The sequence below is a fragment of the Clarias gariepinus genome, chromosome 11 (assembly GCF_024256425.1).
Source record: "Clarias gariepinus isolate MV-2021 ecotype Netherlands chromosome 11, CGAR_prim_01v2, whole genome shotgun sequence".
Classification (NCBI taxonomy): Eukaryota; Metazoa; Chordata; class Actinopteri; order Siluriformes; family Clariidae; genus Clarias; species Clarias gariepinus.
In genome coordinates, this window is record NC_071110.1 from 2,889,790 (window position 1) to 2,917,088 (window position 27,299).

General features: G+C 41.5%; 1 protein-coding gene across 1 annotated transcript; it reads left to right on the forward strand.

Annotated features, from left to right (window-relative positions):
* The first annotated feature begins 15,188 nt into the window (after positions 1-15,188).
* Positions 15,189-26,891, forward strand: LOC128532950 (tripartite motif-containing protein 16-like). Its single transcript, XM_053507101.1, has 6 exons — positions 15,189-15,791; positions 18,011-18,106; positions 18,715-18,948; positions 19,137-19,269; positions 19,576-19,635; positions 25,151-26,891. The coding sequence occupies exons 1-6, from the start codon at positions 15,213-15,215 to the stop codon at positions 25,672-25,674; spliced, it is 1,626 nt and encodes a 541-aa protein (XP_053363076.1). The 5' UTR covers positions 15,189-15,212; the 3' UTR covers positions 25,675-26,891.
* The last annotated feature ends 408 nt before the right edge of the window (positions 26,892-27,299 follow it).

The following is a 27,299-nucleotide window of genomic DNA, read 5'->3' on the forward strand; positions in this document are numbered from 1 at the left end:
CAGATATGTGAAGAAGCGGGGCTGCAGAATTAGGCACTGCTGGTGAGCTATCCTTGCTAATGATCCCGGGCTTGCACCCCACACTATAAAATACTTGGGGTTTGTTGGGTTACTGTGGATTTTACTACAAGGTGCGAGTGCGACGCGCGCACAACAACGAGGAAGTGCGGCATGCAAGTGGGGCAAATGGAACGCGCCCCAGGGACTTTAAACGTAGCGAGAGATGGGAGGGGCCGGTCCGAAAGGCAGAGTCAGCAAGAGCGGACGGAGACAGGAGCTGGTGTCCTCGCGGGCCCCCGCTGCCACTCTGTCCGCTGCCCACGACTCACCAGGCCGTGCCCGCATATAACCCAAACCTGCACGTGCACATTCCTTCCTTTCCATCCTCACACCTTTAACTCTTTTCTTCCCAATTTTTTCCGTAAGACCTCGCCTCGAGTCCGTGCTTCATGGTGCCGCCCGTGCACTTAGAGTCAAACCCGTTACACTGCCCAAATGTAGTCAACAATATATATATAAAAAAAATGTTTTATTCTTGTTCTAATGTTATTTGGAAGTAAACAAAATGTTAATAGCTAAAATAGTAAAATTAATAGTTAAAATATTAACAAGGGGAATGTTTGATGTTATGTGGGCCTTATAAGATTTGTATTGAAAACTTCTAACTAAAAAGTGGCAGCTAGCACGTCTAAAAATAGACGCAGGTTAATTTTTTTAATAGTCTAAATAAAAATTCTCCTTTTTAATTTTCTACATCATAATTTCCTACATTTCTTACAGTCTAATCAGCGCTCAACTGCACCAAAACGTTTTCCCGAGCGCGGAGGAATGTCGTTGTACTAAATAATATTTATGCAGTAAGGGCCTCTTATTCCTATTAATCCTGGGTTTTTGTTCTTTTTAGATTCTCTGTTTCACTAAATAATCCTTGACTTTTTATGAGTATAAAAGACCTTTTGACACCTCTTTCTCTCTCTCTCTCTCTCTCTCTCTCTCACACACACACACACACACACACACAGCAGACCAAATCATCATTAGCACGTCTCTCCTCCAAACAGCGCAGCCATTTACTTTCTTTCCATTTATTTACATCTGAACTGAGTCGTTTACATAAGTCACTAATCAATAGCTCATCATATCAGTTTATTCATACAGGTGTACCTGTTTTACATGGAAATTTGCAGGTTTGTTACAGAATGATTGACTCTGACAGAGCCATCAGAACAGTGGCAGCTGAAACACCTAAAACACATGCAGGATTATTTTTATACAATCTAAATAAAAATGCTTTTCTAAACGTGGGCTATTGTTATTTACTTACAATATTTGTTCATTTAATTTAAATGGGGTTTGGGCTTCGGGATGTTGAGCATCGTGATCCTCAACTTTACTTTCTGTGACGGCGTGCGCCTGTGATGGGTGTGCGCCCAAATCTACTATCGCTATTAAAATCGCTATCCTTAGACTAAATCACGTGGTTATCCTGCCTACTCGCTTGCTTCCGCGTTTGGGTTTACCATACACGCTACAAAGGCTACAAAAGTGCTAAGTCTTCTGATCATCCCGGTTAGTTCATGACAGAATGACTGAGTCCTCCAGGATAAACCCAGCGGATTATGCGCACCTTTGCGATGTGGTTGATCGGCACGCCAAGCTAATCAACCACCTAAACGGAGAGCTCGCTACTCTTCGGCAGAGCATCCAAGACGTCGCGGCCTTGCGCCGCGAGGTGGTGGAGCTTCGGCAGGAGAACGTGGCCCTTCGCGAGGCTGTTGCTAGCGCGGCTAACCGGACGCCCGTCGCAACAGTCGCAGCTACGCCCCCTCTCCCTCCTCCAACTTCTGATGTCTTTCTTGCTTTACCGAATAAATGGGATGGCACAGACGGGAGATGCAGTGTTTTTCTAACTGCTCTCCACGTTGTGTTTGAGTTCAATTCCATCAAATACTAAGGCGAGAGCTTCCTGCCACTCTGGAGGGATTAATTCAGCTTGCTTTACGGATTGACCAACGCCTCCTATCTCACCCGAAGCCAGCCCCTAAAACCCTGCCGCCAGCACCCACTTTCACGTTTACCACTCCACGGACGCCAACCACCGTCACTTCCACCACTCATGGACCTGTCGGTTCTCCAACTCCTGCCGTGGTTGACACAGGAGCCGGGGAACCCATGCAATTAGGACGCGCCTCCTTGACCGCTGCAGAACGGGAACGGCAATTCAGGGAGGGACTCTGTGCCTATTGCGGTTCAGCAGCCCACCACAGAGCCATCTGCCCTCTCAAGCCGGGAAACGCCCAGACACGGTGAGCAAGGGAAGATTCGCCACCACTACCAACGTCCCCCATCTCACGGTCCAAGTAAGCCTCCAGTTTGGCCACAAACGGGTCAGGAGTACTGCGTTCATCGATTCCAGTGCCGCAGGTAACTTTATTGACTCTTCTTATGCCAGAGAACTTGGGGTAAAGACTGAGGCGTTATCCCAGCCCGTTCGCATCACTTCCATAGATGGCCGGCCCTGATCATCTAGCCCTATTACCACCCAGACACAACCCATTACCCTGATCATCCAGCAACATCACGAACAGATTCAATTTCATCAGACCTTTGTTTCATCACCACCCATCATCCTTGGACATCCGTGGCTGTTACAACATGACCCTCTCATATCCTGGACCCAAAACCGGATTCTACAATAGGGACCGGCCTGCAGCGAACCAGCATCGGCTGGGACGTGCTCTAGGAGGTCCAAGGCCCCCGATGTCGACACCAACGCCATCCCTCCGGCTTATCGAGACCTGGCTGAGTTGTTTTGCAAGAAACGCGCCACCCATCTTCCGCCTCATAGCCCCTACGACCTGACGATCGACCTTTAGCCAGGCTCGACCCCCCCGCGGCCATCTATACTCCCTTACACCCACCGAGACACGAGCGATGGTGGAGTACGTGTCGAACGCCCTTCGCCAAGGTACCATCAGGCCCTCCTCCTCGCCCGCCGCCGCGGGGTTCTTCTTTTTAAAGAAAAAGGGGGGTGAACTTCGCCCATGTGTCGACTATCGGGGGCAAACAACATTACCATAAAAAAACGACACCCTCTGCCTCTTACCAACTCTGCCCTGGACGCCCTCTCTGGTGCCACCATTTTCACAAAGTTGGACCTTCAGAGCGCCTACAACTTGGTGCGTATCAGAGAGGGCGATGAGTGGAAGACGGCCTTCATCACTCCCACTGGACATTATGAAAGTCTTGTCATCCCCTTCGGACTCTGCAATGCCCCCGTTCATAAACGACGTCCTTCAAGACATGTTGGGGCAGTGGGCGTTTGCCTACCTTGACGACATCCTAATCTACTCACGAACAGTTGAAGAACATACTCAACATGTCACAACGGTGCTTAAGAGATTGCTCGCCCATCAACTGTATTGTAAGTTGGAGTAGTGCGCTTTTCAGGAGTGCTCCACCATGTTCCTGGGCTTTGTCATCTCGCCCCAGGGTGTGGCCATGGACCCGCAGAAACTAGAAGCTGTGCATCATTGGCCCCTACTCAAGACCCTTAAGCAGCTTCAACGGTTTCTCGGGTTTGCAAATTTCTATCGTCGCTTTATCAGGGACTACAGTACAGTTGCAGCACCCCTAACTGCCCTGACATGCCCATCATCTCATCACTTTCACCTCAACTCCACCGCCATCTTCGCCTTCCACAAATTATGTCAACGTTTCACCACTGCTTCAATCCCTCTCCATCCAGACATCAACAAACAGTTTGTTGTTGAGGTGGGCACTTCGGATGTGGGCGCCGGAGCTGTTCTCTCCCAGCAAGGTCCAGATCAGAAGCTACGCCCTTGTGACTTCTTCTACAAAAAAAATTTATCCCACTCAACAGCGATACGGGGTAGGGGACCACGAAGCTGTTGTCCATAAAGTGGGCATTGGAGGAATGGCGACACTGGCTCCTGGGCCCCAGCGAGCCTTTCATCGTCTGGACCGACCACCAGCATCTGATCACCATCCAGAACATCAAGCAGCTCAACCCGAGGCAGGCGCGGTGGGCCCTGTTTTTTGAACATTATAACTTCCATCTGTCCTATTGCCCGGGTTCAAGAACACCAAGGCAGATGCCCTCTCCAGACAACCTAAGGGGGACGCCACCCGGGTGGAACCCGCGCCTGTCCTCCCCCCCTCAAAAAACATTGCACCTCTCCTTGCACCTCTCCATTGGGATCTAGAGACAAGAGTTCGCCAGGCACAGGCTGCGGAGACCGAACCGGCAGGTGTGCCGCCTGGACGACTCTACGTGCCTCAAGACATCCTGGCACTAGGCACACCCTCCAGTTCGTCCAACGCGCCTTCTGGTGGCTCTCCATGATCCAGGACATCGAGGAGTTCGTTCAGGCGTGCCCAGTGTGCGCCAGGGCCAAGACCACCAACCAGTCGACGCCTAGAGAACTCCAGCCACTTCCGGTTCCTCGCCGGCCCTGGACGCACATTACTGTCGACTTCATCACGAGCCTGCCGGCTTCAGAAGGAAAGACGACCATTATGACCATCGTGAATCGGTTCTCCAAAGCTGTGCATCTGGTGGCTGTCCCCAGACTCCCATCAGCTAAAGACACAGCCGAGCTGATTCTAGAGCACGTAGTCTGCTTGCATGGGTTCCCAAAAGTCATCGTCTCGGACAGGGGGCCCCAGTTCACTGCCTGGTTCTGGAAGGCCTTCTGCCGTCTGATCAATTCCACCTGCAATCTGTCATCAGGATACCACCCTCAGACTAACGGTCAGACAGAGTGGACTGGAGCGCTATCTAAGATGTTTTGTCGCAGATTGTCAGCGCTTCTGGGCCCGCTATCTCATATGGGCTGAGCCATCTCACAACCTTCATGTGTCTTCGGCCACAAATCTCAGCCTATTCGAGGTATGCCACGATTTCCAGCCTTCGTTGTTCGAACTTCAAGAACCGGAGGTTGATGTACCGTCGCCCCAACAGTTGGTTCGCAATTGTCGGCGGCTGTGGAGACAAGCCACTCAAGCCATCCGAAGGGCCAATCACCGCTACGCTACCAAACATCGCCGCCGACACCCACCGGGACGAATGTATAATAAAGGTGACAAAGTATGGCTGTCAACAAAAAATTTGCATCTCCACACAGAGTCCAAGAAATTATCACCCAGATTCATTGGTCCTTACCGCATCACACTCCGCATCAACCCTGTCACCTACCGGCTCCAGCTGCCTGCGGCGCTCCGAATCCATCCAGTCTCAGCTGAAACCCTTCACCACTTCTCCTATGGTTCCAAAATAAAGAATTCACAAAACGGCCATCTTCACCTCACCTAGTGCAGTTTAGTGTGGGGGGAGGGAGGTAGTGGTTTTTATAAAATCATGTGATTGCTCTTAATAAAGGTATATTTCTGAGTTTTTTAGTTTATTTAGTATGTGTCTCCAAAGTTTTCAAGAACACAATGTTACCTGTTGTCTCAATAAATACCACTGTAAGAAGTTGGCCCAACGTTACAATATTACATTTCTCTAGGTTTATTTCAATATAGTTATCTAGTTTGACTTTTTACAGTGTGGGTATTAATACTATTTGCACTACTCAAACATTTTGTACATGTTATGGAAATTGCCAAAATCCTTCTTACAAACTTCCTAGATTTTACTGCACATTGCTGTTATTTGCCCTACTATACACTGATGCACACTATGGTTATGTGCACTAGCTTATACACACAGTTTTTGGGCATCTGCTACATACTAAGAATTTTTTCTTTTCTCATTTAATCTGTATAGTTGTAAATGTTGTGTGCCTACTGTGTATAGTGTCTTATCTGTAACAAATATAGTTTTATGTTGGTCTGTACTTTGAGAGCCACAAACCGCTGGAATGAATTTCCTTGTGTGTGTCAACATACTTAGCAAATAAAACCAGATTCTGGTTTTAACTCTCTTCACGTGGGCCCAGGTTATAACAGCATTACATAACTGAACTGGGTTATTAAGTCCAGGAGAACTGGCAGGTTATGGCCTAGAACAACAGGGAATGACAGGTTACTTATAACACCAAAATTCAACTAATACATGTGTTTATTCACTTTGATTCAAACACAGCAGACTGCCACTGTTTGAGTGACATATATGGAATGAGGGCGAACATACTGCTGGTGTACCAACATCTGTGTGCCTCCAGAATCAATTTGATTTCAGCTCCTGACTATTAATTGTTACTGTTATTTAGACACACAACACAATTGAATAGTTTTTACAGCATTTTAAGGACACCTTAGTTTAGTATAACCCTGCTGTTTTTCCAAAAGTTCTTTTGGAGTCTTTTTAGATTCCACATACAGGGACCTAAAGCTCTGTCCATAAATTGTTAAAGTCATACTTTTTCAAAATTGACAACTTCACTTGATCATAATCGAGGGCATACATTTGGCAGACGCCCTTATCCAAGAGCAACTTATATTTTTACCCCATTATACATCTGAGCAGTTGAGGGGTTAAGGGCCTTGACTCTAAACTATATCCATATGCACATACACACTCCTGGTTTATATAATAGATGAATTTATATTTTAAAAAAGAGTAATTTATTAACAATTTAAGGGGATTACCAAACTAATCCAAACTTAGAAATACAGGGCAACTAAGTCAAAAAGATAACTTTAAATCTATAACCTTAAACACAAAATAAGGTTAAAATGAACACATGGCAAATCATAATAATAAAAAAAAAAACTAACTGACCACAAGAAACACAAAAAAGGGTATATAGACAACGGCTAGTCTTACTAAATAGACAGGGGACAGGAATAGGTTAAATACACAAATTTACAAAAAAAAAAAAATTAAATAAACATGAACAAGCCCCCAAATTAGTTTTTAATTTTCCTAGTAGACTTCTATCCTGGGCACACAAGTTGAACTCTTCCACTTGCTGCTGCCTGCCTATAGATGCCTTCTCAACAGGTACCATTTTTTCTTAATTTTCTTAAATTTTTTTTTTCTCCAGCAGTTTTTTCAACTCATACTTGTCCCTTTAGGGGCTCCGTATAATACAGAAAAAATCTTTGCTTATTTACCTTGTGGGGGAATTCGTTGAATTCCTTCTCACAGATTTCCTTGACTCGTTTTTTCAGATCTAAGAGAGATTTTCTCACTCCATTAGATGTGAGATGTTGACTGACAGTGAAGCTGGGTGAGTCCTCACATCCAGGAGAAACACAGAGAGACGGGAAACTCTACAGAGAGGAAACACATCATAGAGAAGGAGAAAAGTGTAGGAGAGGAACGAATGAATCTCAGACTGAATCAGACCAAAGACACACTTCTGATCTCAGACAGGAACGTTTATTGTTGCTGTAATGAGCTTTTAGGAGGAAACTTTGTGAGGAACAGCGCCCTCTGTAGATCAGACAGTGAGTGTTACCTGGAGGAAGTGGATGTGATCGTGTGTGTGAAAGCTGCTCCAGCTCAGTGACTCTCCTCTTAAGATCAGCAATCTCCTGCTCCAGTTGCTTCAGGAGTCGTTCAGCTCGACTCAGTTCAGCTTTCTCCTGAGCTCTGATCAGCTTTGTCGCCTCTGAGCGCTTTTTCTCCATAAGGCTGATCAGCTCAGTAAAGATCCTTTCACTCTCATCTACTGCTCTCTGTGAACACACCTGTTAGGGCACATGTGGTGAGAAGGAGTTTCGTACTTCCTTCCAGGTTTCCAGCTATGCACCTGAGATTAATTATTGGGTGTAGTTCAGGTGAGTAAAAAAGGGTGCGGCGAGATCAACCAGGTGTGGCGCTAATTCACCCCCAGGTGGCGCTTCCGGAAGTGTGTCGTCCAGTTCTGGTGTACAGGAGGTATGTTTGGCATGCTGGATTTTTGGCTATTTGTCAATGTTATCATCTAGCTAATAGTAATTTCATTTGGAAAGCCGGCTATTTTTCGGATCTTTATTGTGTCCGAGGCAGCGGAGAAGCAGCGTATTGCCGTCTATGTATAAATACCCTTTCTAAAAGAGTGGCGCAATTCGTGCGCATGTACTGCAGGAGACGAATGCTACCGTATCATTGGTATGCCGATCAACTTTCTCTTTATATAGCAGGCTTAAGATCCTTAGGCATATGATGTGACCTATATATCTGTCCTATGTTTTCGATTTGTTGCAGGATTGGCCGCCAGATGGATGTGGTCTGCATTGCGTGGTAGGTAGGATTTATTTTTGTTGGCGCCCGCCATACAGGTATGTGCTGTATCTTTACTTCAATGTTCTTTTACATTTTAGGTAAATTGATCGGTTGGCGAGCGTGCTTTTCTCACCTGTCTTTGGCTTTGTGTCGCTTACAACTTGGCTTGCAGCTTTAGCACTGCTGTTTTGCTTCAGTGGATTGTTTTGGTTTATTTTTTTTTTTTTTCCTTTTTGTTTCTTTTTTTTCGCTTTGCTTTTTGAACAGCTCTTTGCTTTGCTTGTGCTGCTGCCTTGGGCTGGCTTATTTCTATATTTTGTTTTGTGCTGCTTTGCTTGGTGTTGTCTGGCATTGCTTTAATGTAATATTTCACTGACTAACGCTTGAGTTTTTTTTGTCCTCCAAGTTTGGAGGTTGCTTTGCAGCTGTATTTGTCTTTTAGTTTTTTTTTGTTTTTGTGATTATTAAATTTATTTGTCTTTTTCTTTTTGGAGCTGGGAATGGAGAGAAGGCAGGCTAGCTGCTTATAGAGTGGCGTGCTTATGTTTACAAAGTGTGGAGTGGTACTACATTTTCACTAGTGTGAGGGGTTGGTGCACGTGTGGTTATTTATTGCCGGGAAGGAGTGTAGTCCCGTACCTAGCCTGCCCCTCTATGGTTAAGCTCCCAGCTCCAATTTCTTTTCTTTGTTTCTTTGCTGGGGATGTTTTAATCTGTTTTAACGGTCAATTTGATATTGCTTGATCTGGAAATTTCCTGTATGAATAAAAAATTTTATTTTTGTATCCATGTCCCTGTGTTCTTACTGAGAGATTCAAATCTGCGTGTCTTAAACTTTTCCCGGGTAACCAATCCTGGGTGGCGTAATCGGTAACTCAGTCTTTTAAGGTTGGTCAAAGGGAATTTTTTTTAATTTCCCGACATAGAGAAAAAGACACCCACCACACCGCCACATTCTGGCGTAATCGGCAGAATCCTCTCAATTTTTAACTAGGGACGTGGATGTTTTTTTTTTTTTTTTTAAATCTATACATTGTTGTTTTCTTTTTCTTGGTTGACTGGAGCAAAACAGTAGTGCTGGTTAGTGGGTGGAGAATTCTTTTTCTCTTTCTCTTTTAGGCTCTCAGGAGTTTCCTGAAGGTGGTAAGATCTTTCGGGGGCTCTCCTGTTATATATATATTTTATTTATTATCATGGAGGAGGAGCTGCAGGAATTTAGGGAGTTAGTAGCTCAGTTAAGGGCTGATAACCTAAAACTGAGACAGGAGAGAGAAGGGGTTGGTTCGCCCAGTCGCATTAATGAGTCTGATTTACCTGGTCCATCGGTGACTCCATCCGTAGCTCCACCTGTTGGTGCTGGCTCTGTTTTAACAGAGCGTTTGGTTTTTATACAGAGGGATAGGCAGTGCCCAAAATGTAATGGTCGATCCGGGATAGGGATTAATGAGTGGGTTGAAGAAGTACAGGCGTGTATGCAGGCCGGTCATCTGTCGGTAGTAGACCAATCCCTCTTTTTGTTTAATCATTTAGAGGGAGAAGCACGAGAAGAGATTAAATATCGGTCGAGAGAAGAATGTGAGGATCCGGTTAAAGTTATTGCGGCTTTACAGGATGTTTACGGGTGTTCGCAGTCATATATCGCGTTGCAAGAAGCCTTCTTTTCTCGAAAGCAGCAGGATGGCGAGACGTTGTTGGAGTTCTCTCTTGCTTTAAGGGCTCTTTTAGAAAGGGTTAGATGACAGAGAATCATCCGTCTCAGCAGTCCAAAATGTGTGAGCTCAGAGAGATGTTCAAACTACAGCAGCAACAGTTAGCTCAGCTTACCCAAAGTATAACCAAATTACAGGATCAGTCTCTGCGGGCCCGGCCGTTTCGTAGCACCTCAGTGATATGTAGGAAGTGTCAAAAACCTGGCCATTATGCTAGAGAGTGCAATTATGAGCGCAGTTCTCCCTCTTCTATACGACCCTCAATTACTACACGTGAGGTGGGGAATAGTAGACAGTCTCGTTCCGGTTCAGCGTCGAAAAACTAATTCCCGCCGAATTGCTGAGTCACAATTTGGTTGGGAAAAATGGCGGCTCAGACCTGTTGGTCAGTGTTGGCCCCGTGTCGACTTTAATGTCATCATGCCCACATTTGGTTGTGTCCATGAGTGGTGTGTCTGTCTCATGTTTAGTGGATACTGGGTCTATGGTGTCCACCATTACTGAAAGTTGTTTTCGGGAATGCTTTGAACCATGGGGCCAGGAGCATCTTCGGTCTTGTCATTGGCTACAGCTTAAGGCGGCCAATGGATTGTCTATTCCATATTTGGGTTATATTAAATTGGATGTTGAACTGTGTGGTAGAATGGTTCCAAAATGTGGCATATTGGTGGTTCGGGATCCTCCTGGTGGTGTGTGTGCTCAGGCCCCTGGTGTTTTGGGCATGAATGTGTTGAGCCGATGCTACCAGGAGTATTGTCATCAGGTAAGTGTTCAGCCTCCTGGTGAGAGTGTAGGCAAGGTGAAGGTGCGTGGCCCCCGAGCCACTCGCATTCCTGGGGGTGTAATGAAGTTGGTGGCGGCCACTTGTTCTGACTCCTTCTCTAGGGAGGTTGCATTTCTTGAACCCCCTGATGTTGGGCTCCCCGTGGGGCTGTTGATTTCTCCAGCTTTGGTTAAGGTGAGTAGGGTAACTGTGTACATACCAGTAATCAATGTAGGTACTACTGAGGCTCTCTTATTTCCTCGGCGAGTGATTGGCACATTGTCGAGCGTGCATGTAATTAGCTTGCCTCCAGGCGTTTCGGGGGTCAGGCCATGCCCCGGGACTGTTTGTTCCATTACGTCTCAAGTGAAGATCTCATCTGTGCAGGAGCAGATTGAGGCTTTAGATTTGGCAGGTCTGTCAAGTGATGAGCAGAGTAAGGTTAGGACGCTGCTACTAAACTACCAATCGGTATTTTTTGCGTTTGAGGGTGATGTTGGGTGTACTGATCTGCTCTTTCATAATATTCCTCTTCTTGATGACACTCCCATTCAACAACGGTATCGGCGTATTCCTTCCTCTGAGTATGAGATGGTGAGGGCACACATTAATCAGTTACTCGAGACCCAGGTCATTGGGGATAGTTGTAGCCCATATGCTTCCCCAATAGTGCTTGTCAAAAAAAAGGATGGTAGTCTGCGCATGTGTGTGGACCATCGTAAGTTAAACTCCAAAACTAGGAAGGATGCGTTTCCATTGCCGCGCATTGAGGAGTCGTTGGATATGTTGACTGGTGCTCATTGGTTTTCTACACTGGATTTGGCTAGTGGCTACAATCAAGTTCCTGTTGCTGAGGAGGATCGACATAAGACTGCTTTTTGCACCCCATTTGGGCTGTTCGAGTGGAATCGAATGCCATTTGGGCTTTGCAATGCTCCTAGTATATTTCAGAGGTTAATGAAACGTCTGTTTGGAGACTAGAAGTGTCAGTCACTCTGAGGTAATTGTAATTAAAGGTAATTGAGTTACTGTAATGTAATTAGACTTTAAACAGTAACATCCACCAACACTGTTCATTTAGCCATAAATAGCAACAGAGAAAACAGTAAATGTAAAAGAATAACAACACATTATCACAATTGTTTAGCTGACATCATAGCAAATCTATTTAGATATGATTTATGATAATAGGACCTATACTTCCAATAATATTCTTTAAAGTCTTTAGGCAGCATACAAAATGTTTGTGTTCAACACATGTTAGAGTGCATGAGCGATAATGGGCAGGTTATTGTTTCATGTCTCATTCTCTCAATGCATTGCATTTTCTTAACAATTATTTAGTCATCATGGATCAATAAATATTCATAGTTCTAATGGCAATATTTAGAAAACAGAATTATACTCACAAATAGCTAGCAATTTTCAAAAAGTCTCTTCTTGTACACATTGTTCACACATAGAAAGCGGTGATACTTCCTGACATGCGCACACACCCTCACAGCATTAGTCATAGTTACAGTAGTTACTTCATTGTTAATCAATTGGAATGGTTATTACCGTCGCGCTCACCGCCGTGTAAAAACGTCAGCGGCCAAAATAAATCAGTTGCATTTCAAAGTCATTCGTAAAATGGCCGCCAGGTGGCGCAAAGTGACATTTTCGCTCGTTGCAGTAAATACAATAGTGGCTGTTTTATAACGTATCTCTGTATCGGTTTATTGTTATTTAAGTTCTGGATTATTTTAGGTACTTTAAACACATTGTTGGGTTGCTCATGTTGGCTCATATGAGAACACCTGGTTGGGTTATTTTGACCTAACAACTGGTTTATTCGTTATTCTTTTCTTTCTCCAAATATCAGCCTGCAGAATGTTTGAAATATTACTGTTTATTGTGTCACAGGTGTAGTTTTAAAGTTGTATAGGCAGGAATGCATGTGTATACAGCTCAAAACCTTCATCAGTTATTAAAGATAGCGTCTATTTAGAAAACATGCCCAGCTTCAGGAAATCTCCCGGCGCTCTGTGCATAACACCGGGCCAACTCATGTCGGAAAGAATTTATAAACAGTTTCTAAATGTGGGCTATTGTTTTTTACTTATAATATTTGTTAATTTAATTTAAATGAGGTTTGGGCTCAGGACTTCGATTCGGCATCGTGATTCTCCTCTTTAATTTACTCCATAGTTTTAATCAGCACTCAGCCACATGCATGGAGTTTTCCAGAGCGCACCGGCAGAAGTAGACTAATGATTATGAACGCGTTGGGAAAACAGCAAGCAGACTGACTCTGACCATTTAAAAAAAATGTTTACGTTCATTTTCTGACATGCTCAAGTTCACAAAAAACAATACAGACGCGCACGCCGTATCTTGCCGTTTCAGAGATCTCGCAACTCAGATCTCTGTAGCGCTGGTGTATACTTTTATGGTGTTCCGCTCTTTAAACAGCTCCTCCATACATCATGCAGCAGCCCAGCGTCCTGGCCCTGGACATAATTGCAGCGTTTGTCCAATGACCGTCTAGTTTTAAAGCACTGAAAAAAAACTTTCAAAGCAGCCGCATTGAAGTTAATGGACGCCGGGCTTCAACGGGGAAATGCACTGTGACGCTACGGGAATGTATGAGAAGAAAATCAAGTCAGCCGACCTGCTATATCTAACTGATTCTGAACGAACTCGTCTTTAAAATGAATGTTTTCTAACGCATTTTTAGTCAATGAAATGTTAATACAATAGTACATAATTTGACCATTAATTTTGTCACATTATAGGGGAAGCTGAGCCTTGCAGTTTTAAAGAAATCGCCACTGCTGGACATGATTGTCATGATGGTAATGTATCTGCTTCTCTCCCTTTGCCTACAGTCAAGCCGACTCACTCTTTTATTCCAGGTGATACAACATTGGTAAAAAGTTTAAATCCAAGGAAGGTGGGGGATGCTGCATACATTACACCCACATCTGTAACTACAGTGACTTGCACAGCTGTTCAGAGAGTCACAGCCACAGTGGATTCACGCCAGCCATGTGAACAAGGCACTACAGACAACCGAGGGGCTAGTGAAGTTACACACATCCTGAAAATAACTAAAAAGGGGGCTATCTTCACTTCTCACCTTTTCACATACAAATATAGGTTAAAATGTGTATTAGATTTTGTATTATTACATAACATTAATTCTCATTTCTATCTGTGATATGTGATTTTAAATTTCTTTTCAATTGTTTTCTTTATCATCCATCTTATCGTCATCTTTGCTGACTTTACTAATCATAAATCCCTGCTTCTTCACGTTAATATCTCTTGCTATGTTAACTATTTGACATTTTACAAATTCTGTTGGAATATAAGCTGGCAACTGTAAGAGAATTTTCTTAAATAAAAGAAGTTAATTTTGGTCTCTTTCTCTCTTCTTCATGGATCTAATATTAACGTGTTACCATAAATCTCCCATGCTACTACCTTCCGTTCTCCTCTTGCATCTGTTCTTGAGGTGCTAACGCTCCCACGCTCAACTTCTCATTTTCTCTTTATGTCTCTCTCTTTCTTTCTCTCTGTCTCCCCCTAACTCAAGCCAATACTCCCTGGTTCGTCTCTGGACGAACATCTGTCCAACTTCCATTTTTTTGTTCTTCAGGAATTCACCAGGACATTTATAGGTTTATATTTGTTGTAGTAACAGATATGGATGGCACAGGCATTTGGTCAAACATATAAAAACTACATCTAATAATTAGCTGTTAATAAACAGAGACCTTTCTGACAGACAACGTGTTTGTGTGTCAGACTAAGACTGTGCCCACTAAGACTGTGCCTCTCCTGGAACCAAAAAAGCGTATCGAAGCACAGCGGACAGATCGAGTGACTCGCTTATTCAACTTTGCAACCTTAAAACGTTTCAGATATGAATGATTTCCCCGACATCTGGGGAACTAACTACTGTAATTACTGTATGTTTGATCCTTTTGGAAAATTTTGTTTATGTACAGAAGCAGGTCATTCACAGGTTAGCTTTTATAGTAAAAAGTTGATGCTTTCAATTTTCAGATGAAAGCATCAATCTGGGGTGGGGGTTAATAAACATAATATACTACACATAATTTTAACAGGACTTTTTATTTAAGCTTTTTTTTTGCCCACAATTTCCAAAGATCTCATTTAAGTGTCTGTAATAAAATGAATGTTCTTGGTGCTGAGTCTAGTTTAACTGTCTCTTTCATGCTTTAACTTGTCTTTATGTTTTGTTCATTTAACCCTTTACACAGCTACTTCCATATACAAACTAAAAACACATTTAAATATGCAAAATAAAGTTTTGTGTAAATAGTCTTCTATGTGATTCATGATAATACACGCATTCTTATAAATTTTATTGTGAATTGTTATAAATATTTTTAGTCCAAGTTCTTAACATGTATTCTGTAAAGCCTAAAATTTCTGCCACACCTGCTCTCTGTGTCACACTACACCACAAACAAAAACCGAAAGCTCTTTTTCAAGAAACGAAACTTAGTTCCTGCTTGCAATTAGAGTAAGTGTGTATAAGTCAGGGAAAATGGCAGAAGCGAGGATCTCATCAGATCAGGAACCGTTCAAATGTCCAGTGTGTTTGAACCTTCTAAAGGATCCAGTGACTCTTCATTGTGGCCACAATTACTGTAAGGCATGTATTAATCGCTTCTGGGATCATCAGGATGTGAGGAGGGTCTACAGCTGCCCCCAGTGTAGAGAGACCTTCACTCCAAGGCCTGTTCTATGCCGGAACAACGTGCTGGCTGAAATGGTGGAGAAACAAAATAAGGCTAAACTTCAAACAGCTTCTCTTGCTGGACCTGGAGATGTGGAGTGTGATTCCTGCATCGGGAGAAAACGCAAAGCCGTTAATTCCTGTCTGGTGTGTAAGACCTCCTACTGTGAAGATCATGTTAAACCTCACTATCAGTCTCCTGCCTTTAAGAAGCACAAGTTAGTGGAAGCCTGTGCAGATCTCCAAGAGAAGATCTGCTCTCAGCATGACAAACCGATCGAGATCTACTGTCGTACTGACCAAAGGTTCATCTGTTACTTGTGTATGATGGATGACCATAAAGGCCATGACACTGTTTCAGCTAAAACAGAAAGAAATAAAAAACAGGTAAGAACTGGGATTTTTTGTGAAAAGAACTGGGAAAACTTTATGATACTCTCATTACAGTATTTAATTAATTAGCTAATTAAGGTGATTTAGTTACTTATAGGATGTTAAATAACATTTCAGCTTTTTATGGAAAGACCGCGAAGAACTTTAAGTTATTAACACTGAAAATGTTAATGAAGAGTAGAATAGATGTGTTATTAGAACCATAATCAGTTAACTTTTCTCAGTGATGGCTGAAATTGATTTACTCATGTATCACAATTCTTTTGTGGGGCAAATTATATACAGTGAAACCTCAGATTGCGAGTAACGCGGTTTGCAAGATGAGCAAAGATTTTTTATAAATTTTTATTTGGAAAGAGGTAGGTCTTGGTTTACGAGTACCAAGGATCATGTATCACACATGCACTTCTTGTTTTGATGCTGAGCATCACATGATCACAACTGATCCAACGTTTTTTCTCTCTCTTGTGCTATGGAATTGTGGGTAATCGTCTCCCCTGCTGGGTCTTAGTGCGCGTCTCTTACTGGTATAATCAACATCTGTGCACGTGTGTACTGTTTACTATAACACTGTGCCCACGTGTTTGTGCGAAAAACATATTGTGGCGTGGGCGGGGCGGCGGCTGACGACCAGCATGCCTTGCGTGGAAAGTCGGTGTGTTCACCGTGTTGGGAAAAGGTGTTTGGGTTAGTGGCTTCGGCCCTGTTTGTGTGTGTGGGTGTGTGTGACGTGTGAAATGCTCCGGTTCATGCTGAGGCTGAATTGGATGTAGGTTCCCATGTGAATGTGCTGTTCATGCTGTTTGTTAGACTGCGTGAGTGAAATAAAGTACTCCCAGCCATTGCATTGGGCAGCAAATAAGCTCACTCGTCTCTCCAACATTCTTTCCAGCGGAAAAACGCTACAATATTTTATTTTGTGTCTGTATTGTGTCTGTACCATTAGAGAGGTTAAAGATCCTTTTTTTCTCTTTGCTCAAGGCTGCTCTTTGTGTCTGTGGCCACACTCACACACACACACACACACATTCTCTTTGCTCTACACAATAACACTGCTCTGTCGCGATTATTTTTAAAGGTAGAGTGCAGGTTAATTTGTTTTATTTTTATTTACAGCAGTGATATCATTAGTGTGTCGCTCAATCAAGTGTCATTAGAGAGATTTCTTGTTTATTTTTCCGATAAAACAGTGTTTCCATTGTGTGTGAGGAAGGGTAACTGTGTAAGTCGAGGGGGAGAGGAGAGCTTGCTTTAGATTCTCTCTCTCACACACACACACACACACACACACACACACAGCACCAGCGCACACAAACCGAAACATCTACAGGATTTATTTTAAGTTTTTTTTTAAAGGTAATGTGCAGGTTAATTTGTCTTACTTTTACTTTATATTTTGTATTAATTATTTTTATGGGGTTTTTTTTTAAGCTGTGGAATGAATAATTTGAGTTTCTATTATTTCTTATGGGAAAATTACATTTGGTTTACGAGTGTTTTGGAATATAAGCCAGCTTCCGGAACGAATTATGCTCGTAATCCCAGGTTCCACTGTATCACCACACAGATCCCATTATTGGTTTTTAACGTTTTATTCATTTATTTGAATATGTTTGCATTTGAGATTTTTAAAGGTTTCAGTTCCTGTATAATAAAGTAGTGGAAATGGGGAAGTGGTGGCGCGGAATGTTAAGGCTCTGAGTTACGGATCGGAAGATTAATGGTTCGAGCCCCAGCTCCACCAGGTTGCTGCTGTGGGGCCCTTGAGCAAGGCCCTTAACCCTGTCTGCTCCAGGGGCACCGTAAAAAATGACTGACTCTGCGCTCTGACCCCTGCCTACTAACAAGAAGAATGAAGCATTTCACTGCATGTATGACTGTGTATGTGACAAATAAAATTTGCAGTTGAATTTAATACTACATTCGAAACTATTCACACATTGACATGCAGTACTGTGTGGTAGGATCACTGATGAATCAGAGTAAACAGTGTATCTGCAATAGTCTATGGTTCTGTATAAAACCACACATAATTAAAATAAACTACAGAACAGGACTACATAATGTCCGTGGGTGCAAACAGCAACAATAATAAACACAGATAAGGATATTACAGTGCTGACAAGTAAATAGTGATTTAAGAGTGAAAAGAGTGCAAGAGACTATAATAATAATAATAATAATTGACCCACTGATCTCCTCGATGGTCTCAGAATGAGCTAAAGGAGGAGCAGATGAAATCCCAGCAGAGAATCCAGGAGAAGCAGAAGGAGGCGAAGGAGCTGAACAAGGCTGTAGACATTATTAAGGTGGGTAGAGAGCTGAGAGATTCTCCTAATCATGATATCCATATACATACAGGCATACAGAGACAGAGAGAAAACTTCTTGAATGTCATCAAGAGAAAGATGAAGGGTCACAAACCATCAAGCAAAGCTTTTTTTGCCAAAAAAAAAAGAAAAGAAAAAAAGAGGGGTATAAAGTTACCCAACAGCAATGTAAAAAAACTGCTGGAGAGGATCTCAAAATGCATGAAAGTTGAAATTGCAAATCAGGGTTATTATTCTACCAAATACTGATTTGTTAATCTTATTTAGCCGAAGCATTAACATAATTTGTTTACAGATTATTTGCATTTTCTATTATTTGACTTACTAAAGCTCTGCAAATGCTGCATGATCTTGGGTTATTTTGATGTGTTGTGATGTAATTTTCTTTAAATATGCACTCTAATAAACAATACTTATATTTTGGATTTAGAAGAAATACTTCTAAGTTCTAGAAAAAAAAAAAAAAAAAAAATATATATATATATATATATATATATATATATATATATATATATATATATATATATTTGTGTGTGTGTGTGTGTGTGTGTGTGTGTGGGTGCGGTATGTCCCCTATCCTCTCACAGATGCGTTCACAGGCAGCAGTAGATGAGAATGAGAAGATCTTTACTGAGCTGATCAGCTTCATGGAAAAAAAGCGCTCGGAGGTGACGGAGCTGATCAGAGCTCAGGAGAAAGCTGAACTGAGTCGAGCTGAACGACTCCTGAAGCAACTGGAGCAGGAGATTGCTGATCTTAAGAGGAGAGTCACTGAGCTGGAGCAGCTTTCACACACACACGATCACATCCACTTCCTCCAGGTAACACTCACTGTCTGATCTACAGAGGGCGCTGTTCCTCACAAAGTTTCCTCCTAAAAGCTCATTACAGCAACAATAAATGTTCCTGTCTGAGATCACAAGTGTGTCTTGGGTCTGATTCAGTCTGAGATTCATTCGTTCCTCTCCTACACTTTTCTCCTTCTCTATGATGTGTTTCCTCTCTGTAGAGTTTCCCGTCTCTCTGTGTTTCTCCTGGATGTGAGGACTCACTGTACACTGTTAATCTACATCACACATTTGATGGAATAAGGGAATCTTTCTTACAGATGAAAGTGCAAGTTGAGCAAATCCGTCCTCAAGGTAAAGAAGCAACCATCTGAAATATAGCTCTATTTAACCTACAGGGTCTCTAATACGCTGCTGTAGACAGAGGAATTTTAGCATTAGCCTTGTACACTATCAAGATAAATTTACCAGACAAATGATGTAAATGGAATTTAATAAAGTTTGCAAAATGATCTTAGAAATAGTTCTGAAAATTGTAGTTTATATCTGTATTTCAAGTTTGAGAATATTGACCCACTAAGGTGGGATTTAATTGATGTGTCTATCTGTAATAAGGCTGGACGCTGTTTTCATATTTCAGTCTTTATTTTATTTCCACAGCTGCAGCGTTATTTCAGATACTACCTTCACAACTGACAAGCAGACAGAATTTTCTTCAATGTAAGTATAAACACTCACACACACACACACACACACACACACACACACACACACACACTTACAGTAGTTGATCAATTGGAATGGTTATTACCGTCGCGCTCACCGCCGCGTAAAAACGTCAGCGGCCAAAATAAATCAGTTGCATTTCAAAGTAATTCGTAAAATAGCCGCCAGGTGGCGCAAAGTGACATTTTCGCTTGTTGCCGTAAATACAACAGTGACCGTTATACAGCGTATCTCTGTATCGGTTTATTGTTATTTAAGTTCTGGATTATTTTAGGTACTTTAAACACATTGTTGGGTTACTCATGTTGGCTCATATGAGATGTAGTTTACAAATGAACACCTGGTTGGGTTATTTTGACCCAACAACTGGTTTATTCATTATTCTTTCCTTTCTCCAAATATCAGCCTGCAGAATGTTTGAAATATTACTGTTTATTGTGTTACAGGTGTAGTTTTTAGAGTTGTTTAGGCAGGAATGCGTGTGTATACAGCTCAAAACCTCCATCAGTTGTTAAAGATAGCGGCTATTTAGAAAACATGCCCAGCGATTTCGGAGCTTCAGGAAATCTCCCGGCGCTCTGCGCATAACACCGGACCAACTCATGTCAGAAAGAATTTATAAACGGTTTCTAAACATGGGCTATTGTTTTTTTACTTATAATATTTGTTAATTTAATTTAAATCAGGTTTGGGCTCAGGACTTCGATTCGGCATCGTGATTCTCCTCATTAATTTACTCCATAGTTTTAATCAGCGCTCAGCCGCATGCATGGAGTTTTCCAGAGCGCACCGGCAGAAGTAGACTAATGATTATGAACGCGTCGGGAAAACAGCAAGCAGACTGACTCTGACCATTTAAAAAAACTTTTGCGTTCATTTTCTGACGCGCTTAAGTTCACCAAAAACAATACAGAACAGCGCAGCTTACAACACTTACAAAATCACAACACTTACAAAACCACAACGTTTTTTCGTTATTGTGAGTGCGCTTAAATAAAAGTTGAGTCTTATAAAGGCATGTAGTCTTATATAGTTTTTTTATATAGTTTTTGCACATTAATCTGACACAGTTTTTTCAGCCTGTCACGGCGTGCGCCCAAATCAATATCGCTCCTCGCTCACTAGTTAGGCAGCCTCCCCTTCAGACATGCGAAGCAGCGGGACCGCAGAATTACACATGACTGGTGAGCTATCGTTTCTATCGTTGCCCGGGCTTGCACCCCGCGCTATAAAATACTCGGGGTTTGTTGGGTTAAAGTGGATTTTACTACGCGCTGTGTATGCAGCGCGCGTGCAACAACACGGAAGTGCGGCATGCAAGCAGGGCAAATGGAACGCGCCCAGGGGACTTCAAAGGAGCGAGAGGTGGGAGGGGGGCGGTACGGCCATCCGCGGAGAGCAGAGTCAGCGCGAGCAGACGGATGGCCATTGCACTCACACCGCGTAGTAAAATCCACTGTAACCCAACAAACCCCAATCATCACCAGCCGTGCCTTATTCCGTCATGTCATGTGGGCATTATAAGCTTTGTATTGAAAACTTCTAACTAAAAAGTGGCAGCTGGCACGCCTAAAAATAGACGCAGGTTATTTTTTTAATAGTCTAAATAAAATCCCTCCGATTTAATTTCCTATAGTCTAACCACCGCTCAGCCACACGCATAGTTTTCCCGAGCGCGAGGAATTTTTTTGTGCTAAATAATGTTTATGCAGTATAAGAATTCCTATTAATCCTGGATTGTTCTTTTAGTGTCACTATAGTGCTTTACAATGCCAGACAACATTCAAATACAAATGATTCACCCTCCCCAGGTGTGAATCGGCTGTTCTCACCTATACATTCAGAGGAACTGAAATACACTTCTCCCCACTTTAAAAACCTCTTGAATCTGAGGCTCTTCTTGAGACTTTCAGTGATTTCAATTTGTATAATTTTAATCTCCTGGATTCTAGATTCTAAAGTTGACATTGTTACCTTTTTTAATCATTGGAATGGAAGAACTTGTTATTTTCCTTATGATAGCATAAATTGCATTGTTTTTAATCAGTCTATACACAATAATATTCTTTGGTATTTTTTTTAAACGGGTATGGGGGCTATCTTGGTTCATTAATCTCCGTGCCTGGTTTAGGTTTAGTATTCAGTGCGCATCTGTTATATTACAACTATCATAACACTCAAATACCTTTTATTGGGGGTTAAGTGACTGATGTGCCTAACATTTTTCAGCTGAGCCTTTGTTTCACTGAAAACGACTGCGACACCCCCCTCTCTCTCTCTCACACACACACACACACAGAGCCGACCAAATCATTAGCACCTCCCTCCCCCAAACAGCACAGACAATTACTTTCTATCCATTTACTTACACCTGAACTGAGTTGTTTGAGTAACATGGGTCGAACCCGTTACAAATCATAACAGTCTACTGCATTTCATTCTTATAATAACGCAAAAACACAAGCGGGGCTGAAAGACCGACATCTGCTGACGCAGTAGAACGTCCTGACACTGTTTTAATTTTATGGTAATTTATTTCAGTTAATAAATCTACTATAAATTTTAAGAACACAAGAAATAAGATGACACAAATCCATACACGCTTTTTTTCTAATTACAAGTGATAAAATCAAAAGGCTCACTGTGTTAACATTTATTGTGCTTAAATTTGATCCTAATAAGATTTGATTTAATTTGAATTTTAGAACAGTGGCAGCTGGAACACCTAAAACAGATGCAGGATTATTTTTTTATAATCTAAATAAAAATGCTTTTTTAAACGTGGGCTATTGTTATTTACATGCAATATTTGTTAATTTAATTTAAATGGGGTTTGGTCTCCGGATTGTTGAGCATCAGGATCCTCTTCTTTACTTTCCTACGTAGAATCAGCGCTTAATCGCACGCATTAAGTTTTGTAAATTCGTTTAATGTTTAATAGTAAATAATGACCCCCGTTGCGCTGTACCACCGCTCGGAAAACCTTATGAAATACAAGTTTAGGACAATTATTATGATCTGCCACGGCGTGCGCGTGTGATGGGTGTACGCCCAAATCTACTATAACTACTCCCTCACTCCGTAGGCTCCCTGAATAGGCAGCAAATGGACGGAGCCGCCTATTTGTGCCGGCTGGCAATAATTAACGTTAATATGATCTCGGGCTTGCTCCGCATTATAAAAGCAAGGCGCGGAGGTTTGTCTGAGGTCTGGGAAGTACGTGATGTGATGGAGAATATAAAAAAAAGCATGTCAGTGGGGAGATGTGACGCGGCCCAGGCGCTTTAAACAAGGACACTAGAATTCCGCCCTTTGATCTCCGCGCTGAGGACAGCGCGAGAAAGAGCTGCGCGAGCTCCCGCGGCATCTACACTCCTGCACCGTGCCCGCCCTCGCAGCCCCGCTGCCGAAGAGGAAAAGTGTGGTTAGGTTTTTGCGTCAGCGAGAACTCGCGCCGGCCATCGACAGCGGGAGAAGCGCCGTCACGAGGGAGCGTGCAGGAGCGCTGCCTCCGCGTGCTCAGTTCTGCCACTCCGCGCACCAACACTTAGCATCAGCTGTGTGCCCGCATGCCAGTGTGGCACAGCCCCCGGAACTGCACATGCACAACCTTTATCCCATTCTTTCCATTCTCCCTCCTTCAACACTTTCATTCCCCATTTTACCTAAATAAATGACCCTTTTCCCGTAAGATCTCGCCTCGTGTCCGTGCTTTATGGTGCCGCCCGTGCAACATGGGTCGAACCCGTTTACAGATCATAACAGTCTACTGCATTTCATTCTTATAATAACGCACAAACACAAGCGGGGCTGAACGACCAACATCAGCTGACGCAGTAGAACGTCTTGACAATGTTATAATTTTTATGGTCATTTATTTTAGTTAATAAATCTACTATAAATTTAAAGAACACAAGATATAAGACGACACAAAACCCTACACGCGTCTTTTCTAATTACACGTGATAAAATTTAAAGGCTCACTGTGTTAACATTTATTTGGTTTAAATTTGATCCTAATAAGATTTAATTTAATTTAAATTCTACATTTGTATCGTCATTTTAGTTCTGTGATTATAAATTTGTTTAACTACAATGTTTTACTTGATTTTATCCGCTACTACGTGCAGTTCTAAAACTCTGTCTCATTAATCCAGCAGAGAATGAACTAAGGCATGAGGCGTCAGCCTGTAGTTATATAGCGCCACTCAACGGTAAAAGCCAGCAAACGCACAAAGCCAAACGGTACCGCCGAGCGCGGCGACGGTAGGACCTACATTCCGATTGATTAACCACTGTATATGTGATCAGTCTTTAACTGATGACTGCTGTTGGGGGATATTTAAACATTTCTATTTTGTATATAATTCTGGTATATTTGTACCTGAAGTCTGATACAGTGGAACCTCGGATTATGAGTAACACGGTTCGCGAGTGTTCCACAAGACGAGCAAAGATTTTTAATAAATTTTTACTTCAACTGAGCCAACGTTTTTTTCTCTCTCTTGCGCTGTGGAATTGTGGGTAATCGTCTCCCCTGCTGGGTCTTAGCGCTCATCTCTTACTGGTATAATCAACATCCGTGCACGTGTGTACTGTTTACGATAACCCTGTGACCACGTGTGTGCACATAAAACATATTTTATTTTGTGTTTGTATGCGTGTGTGTACAGCATGTACAGTATATGTTGTTTATATAATAAATAACATGTACTGATTATTATAACACACGTGTGCGTGTGTGTAAAGCAAAAGAATGTTTTATTAGAGAGGTTAAACATCCTTTTTCTCTCTTTCTGTGTTAGCCTACCATTATTTTATTTTGTGTCTGTATTGTGTCTGTACCATTAGAGAGGTTGAAGATCCATTTTCTCTCTTTGCTCAAGGCTGCTCTTTGTGTCTGTGGCCACACACACACACACACACACACATTCTCTCTGCTCTACACAGAAACACTGCTCTGTCGCGATTTTTTTCAAAGGTAAAGTGTAGGTTTATTTGGTTTTTTTTTACTTTACAGCAATGATACCTGCTTAGTCTTGACTCGATTGAGCAACACAGGTTAGTGTGTCGCTCAATCGAGTGCCATTAGCAATGTTCCTTGTTAATTTTTTTGGTAAAGCACACATACACAAACACACACAGCGCCTGTGCGCATAAACAGAAACACTTATCTGTCAGGATTTATTTTAACTTTTTTTAAAGGTAATGTGCAGGTCAATTTGTTTAATTTTTTACTTTATTTATTGTATTAATACTTTTTATGTATTTTTTTTTTTGAGCTGTGGAATGAATAATATGAAATTTCATTATTTCTTATGGGGAAATTCACTTTGATTTACTAGTGTTTTAAAATACAGAACGAATTATGTTCGTAATCCAAGGTTCCACTTTATTTAATATTTAAATTCTCATTTGGGGCAGGAGGACAGGAACACAGACATGTTTCTCAAACACTCACTAGAAACCTCTGATTAACATGTAATCTGTAAATATTTTACTGTTTTAGATTTTAGATTTCTGACTCTGGATCCCAACACAGCACATCCTGACCTTCTTCTGTCTGAGAAGAACAGATCAGTAACATATGGTGAGACACAACAGTACTCTGATCATCCAGAGAGATTTGACTTTTGGCCTCAGGTGTTGTGTAAGGAGAGTGTGTGTGGACACTGTTACTGGGAGGTGGAGTGGAGCGGTACTGTGTACATATCAGTCTCATATAAAGAGATCAGCAGGAAAGGAGGGGTTGATGAGTGTTGGTTTGGATGCAACAGTCAGTCCTGGAGTCTGGTGTGTTCTCCTGCCTATGTCACTTTCAGCCACAACAATGTTAACATACAGATCAGAGGTCCAGCCTCCTCCAGAATAGGAGTGTATGTGGATCACGGTGCAGGAACTTTGTCCTTCTACAGCATCTCTGACACGATAAGTCTACTCCACACAGTCCACACCACATTCACTCAGCCTCTGTACGCTGGGTTCTGGGTATTCGGAAATAACTCAACTGTGAGGTTATGTGACTCAAATTAAATATAAGTATAAGGGTTTACAAAATTTAGAACTGCGGTGTCAGATTAATTTTTTTACTGAGCTGTGTGTACTGTAACACTGTTATTACTAATTTCTAACCAATTTTCTATAGATAAGATAAATTACATAAATAATCTTTTAATGTAGGATGCTTCTAAAAATATTTGTTATCAAACATTATGAAACATTTAACTGTTACAAATGTTTGGGAAACACTGTTTAATTTGAAACAATAAAGTTTACTTAAACTGCTGCTGGTGGAAACACAAAAGCATTATCTGGCAATATGACAGAACACATGCATGATGTTTACAAGTTTAACTACTTTTAGAACTTGTTTCCAATAACACTTAAAATTGAGCGAATGGTCACTGACCAACTTCAAACTGTTTCTGCAGCTTGTGATATCTCAAGTTATAACTGTGGTAAATTACATTCATGTGACATGATTTTGGAAAATCTCCTCATCGCTTTCTATTAAAAAGCCCCACAGTTGATGGTATGTCCATCCATCCATCTATCATCATCATCATCATCATCATTTGTTCCTTTCATGAAAATGCATTATTTGTACAAGACACATACAACTCATTTAAGTTTTCCTTTACATATCCATAATCAGAAAGGAGCAGATGGAGGAATCATTTTCTTATATTTATCTGCCACCTTTATTAACATAAACAGTAGATGGCATTAGCATTTGTTCCCTCCACCATCATCCAACATTTATTAACATAATCAATAAATGACATTAACATTATTTCCTCCACCATCACCAAAACTCCAACATATCTATTATTTATTTAAACATTTTATATTGGTCACATACAAATTGAATCAAACTTCAGTTTGATATAATTCAAGTTGTTTCTTTTTATAACCCCTTTTAAATACCAACATTTTTTTTGCAACTTTTTAAATCTTTCATCAGAGAATTCCATGCTTTTACTCCAGCAACAGACAAACACATTTGTTTCAGGTTTGTTTGGACCATTGGATATTTAAAGTCATATGGCCGTCTGTGATTTCCATCTTCAGAAGTAAAAACAAATAACTTTTGTAAGTCATGTGGAAGAGCTTTACTTCTAGCTTTGAACATTACTAATAAAGTTTGTAATTCTACAATGTCTTTGAATTTTAATAATCCTGACCTAATAAAGAGCGGATTTGTATGGTCCCTATATCCTGCTTTGAAAATAATTCGAATGGCTCTTTTCTGTAAAATAAATAAACGCATAATGTTGCTATGATATGTATTTCCCCATATTTCTACACAATAGTTTAAATAACATTTTCATTGTATTATACGGTAAACTGTATTTAACCTTATTCAAAATAAATAGGCTTTTTTCCATCTTATTTTTTACATGCAATATATGACATTTTCACGTCAATTTCTTATCCAAGGTGACTCCTAGAAATCTAATTTCATCCACCTTCTCAATGTTTACATTGTTAATAAATAAGCTGACTTTCTCCTTTCTTTTATTACTGAATATCATAAACTTTGTCTTATTCAAATTTGAAGATAATTTATTTACATCAAACCACAATTTTAGTTTAACCATTTCAACTTCAATATTATTAGCCAAATTTTTTTTATAATTTCCTGAACTATACAAATT

What these genes read in the sequence shown, in the direction of transcription:
- LOC128532950 (XM_053507101.1), top strand. Translation starts at nt 15,213, where the DNA reads ATGGCAGAAGCGAGGATCTCATCAGATCAGGAACCGTTCAAATGTCCA. An exon ending in CAGAAAGAAATAAAAAACAG is followed by an intron (nt 15,792 to 18,010) that starts GTAAGAACTGGG and finishes CGATGGTCTCAG; the next exon opens with AATGAGCTAAAGGAGGAGCA. An exon ending in CAGACAGAATTTTCTTCAAT is followed by an intron (nt 19,636 to 25,150) that starts GTAAGTATAAAC and finishes TTACTGTTTTAG; the next exon opens with ATTTTAGATTTCTGACTCTG.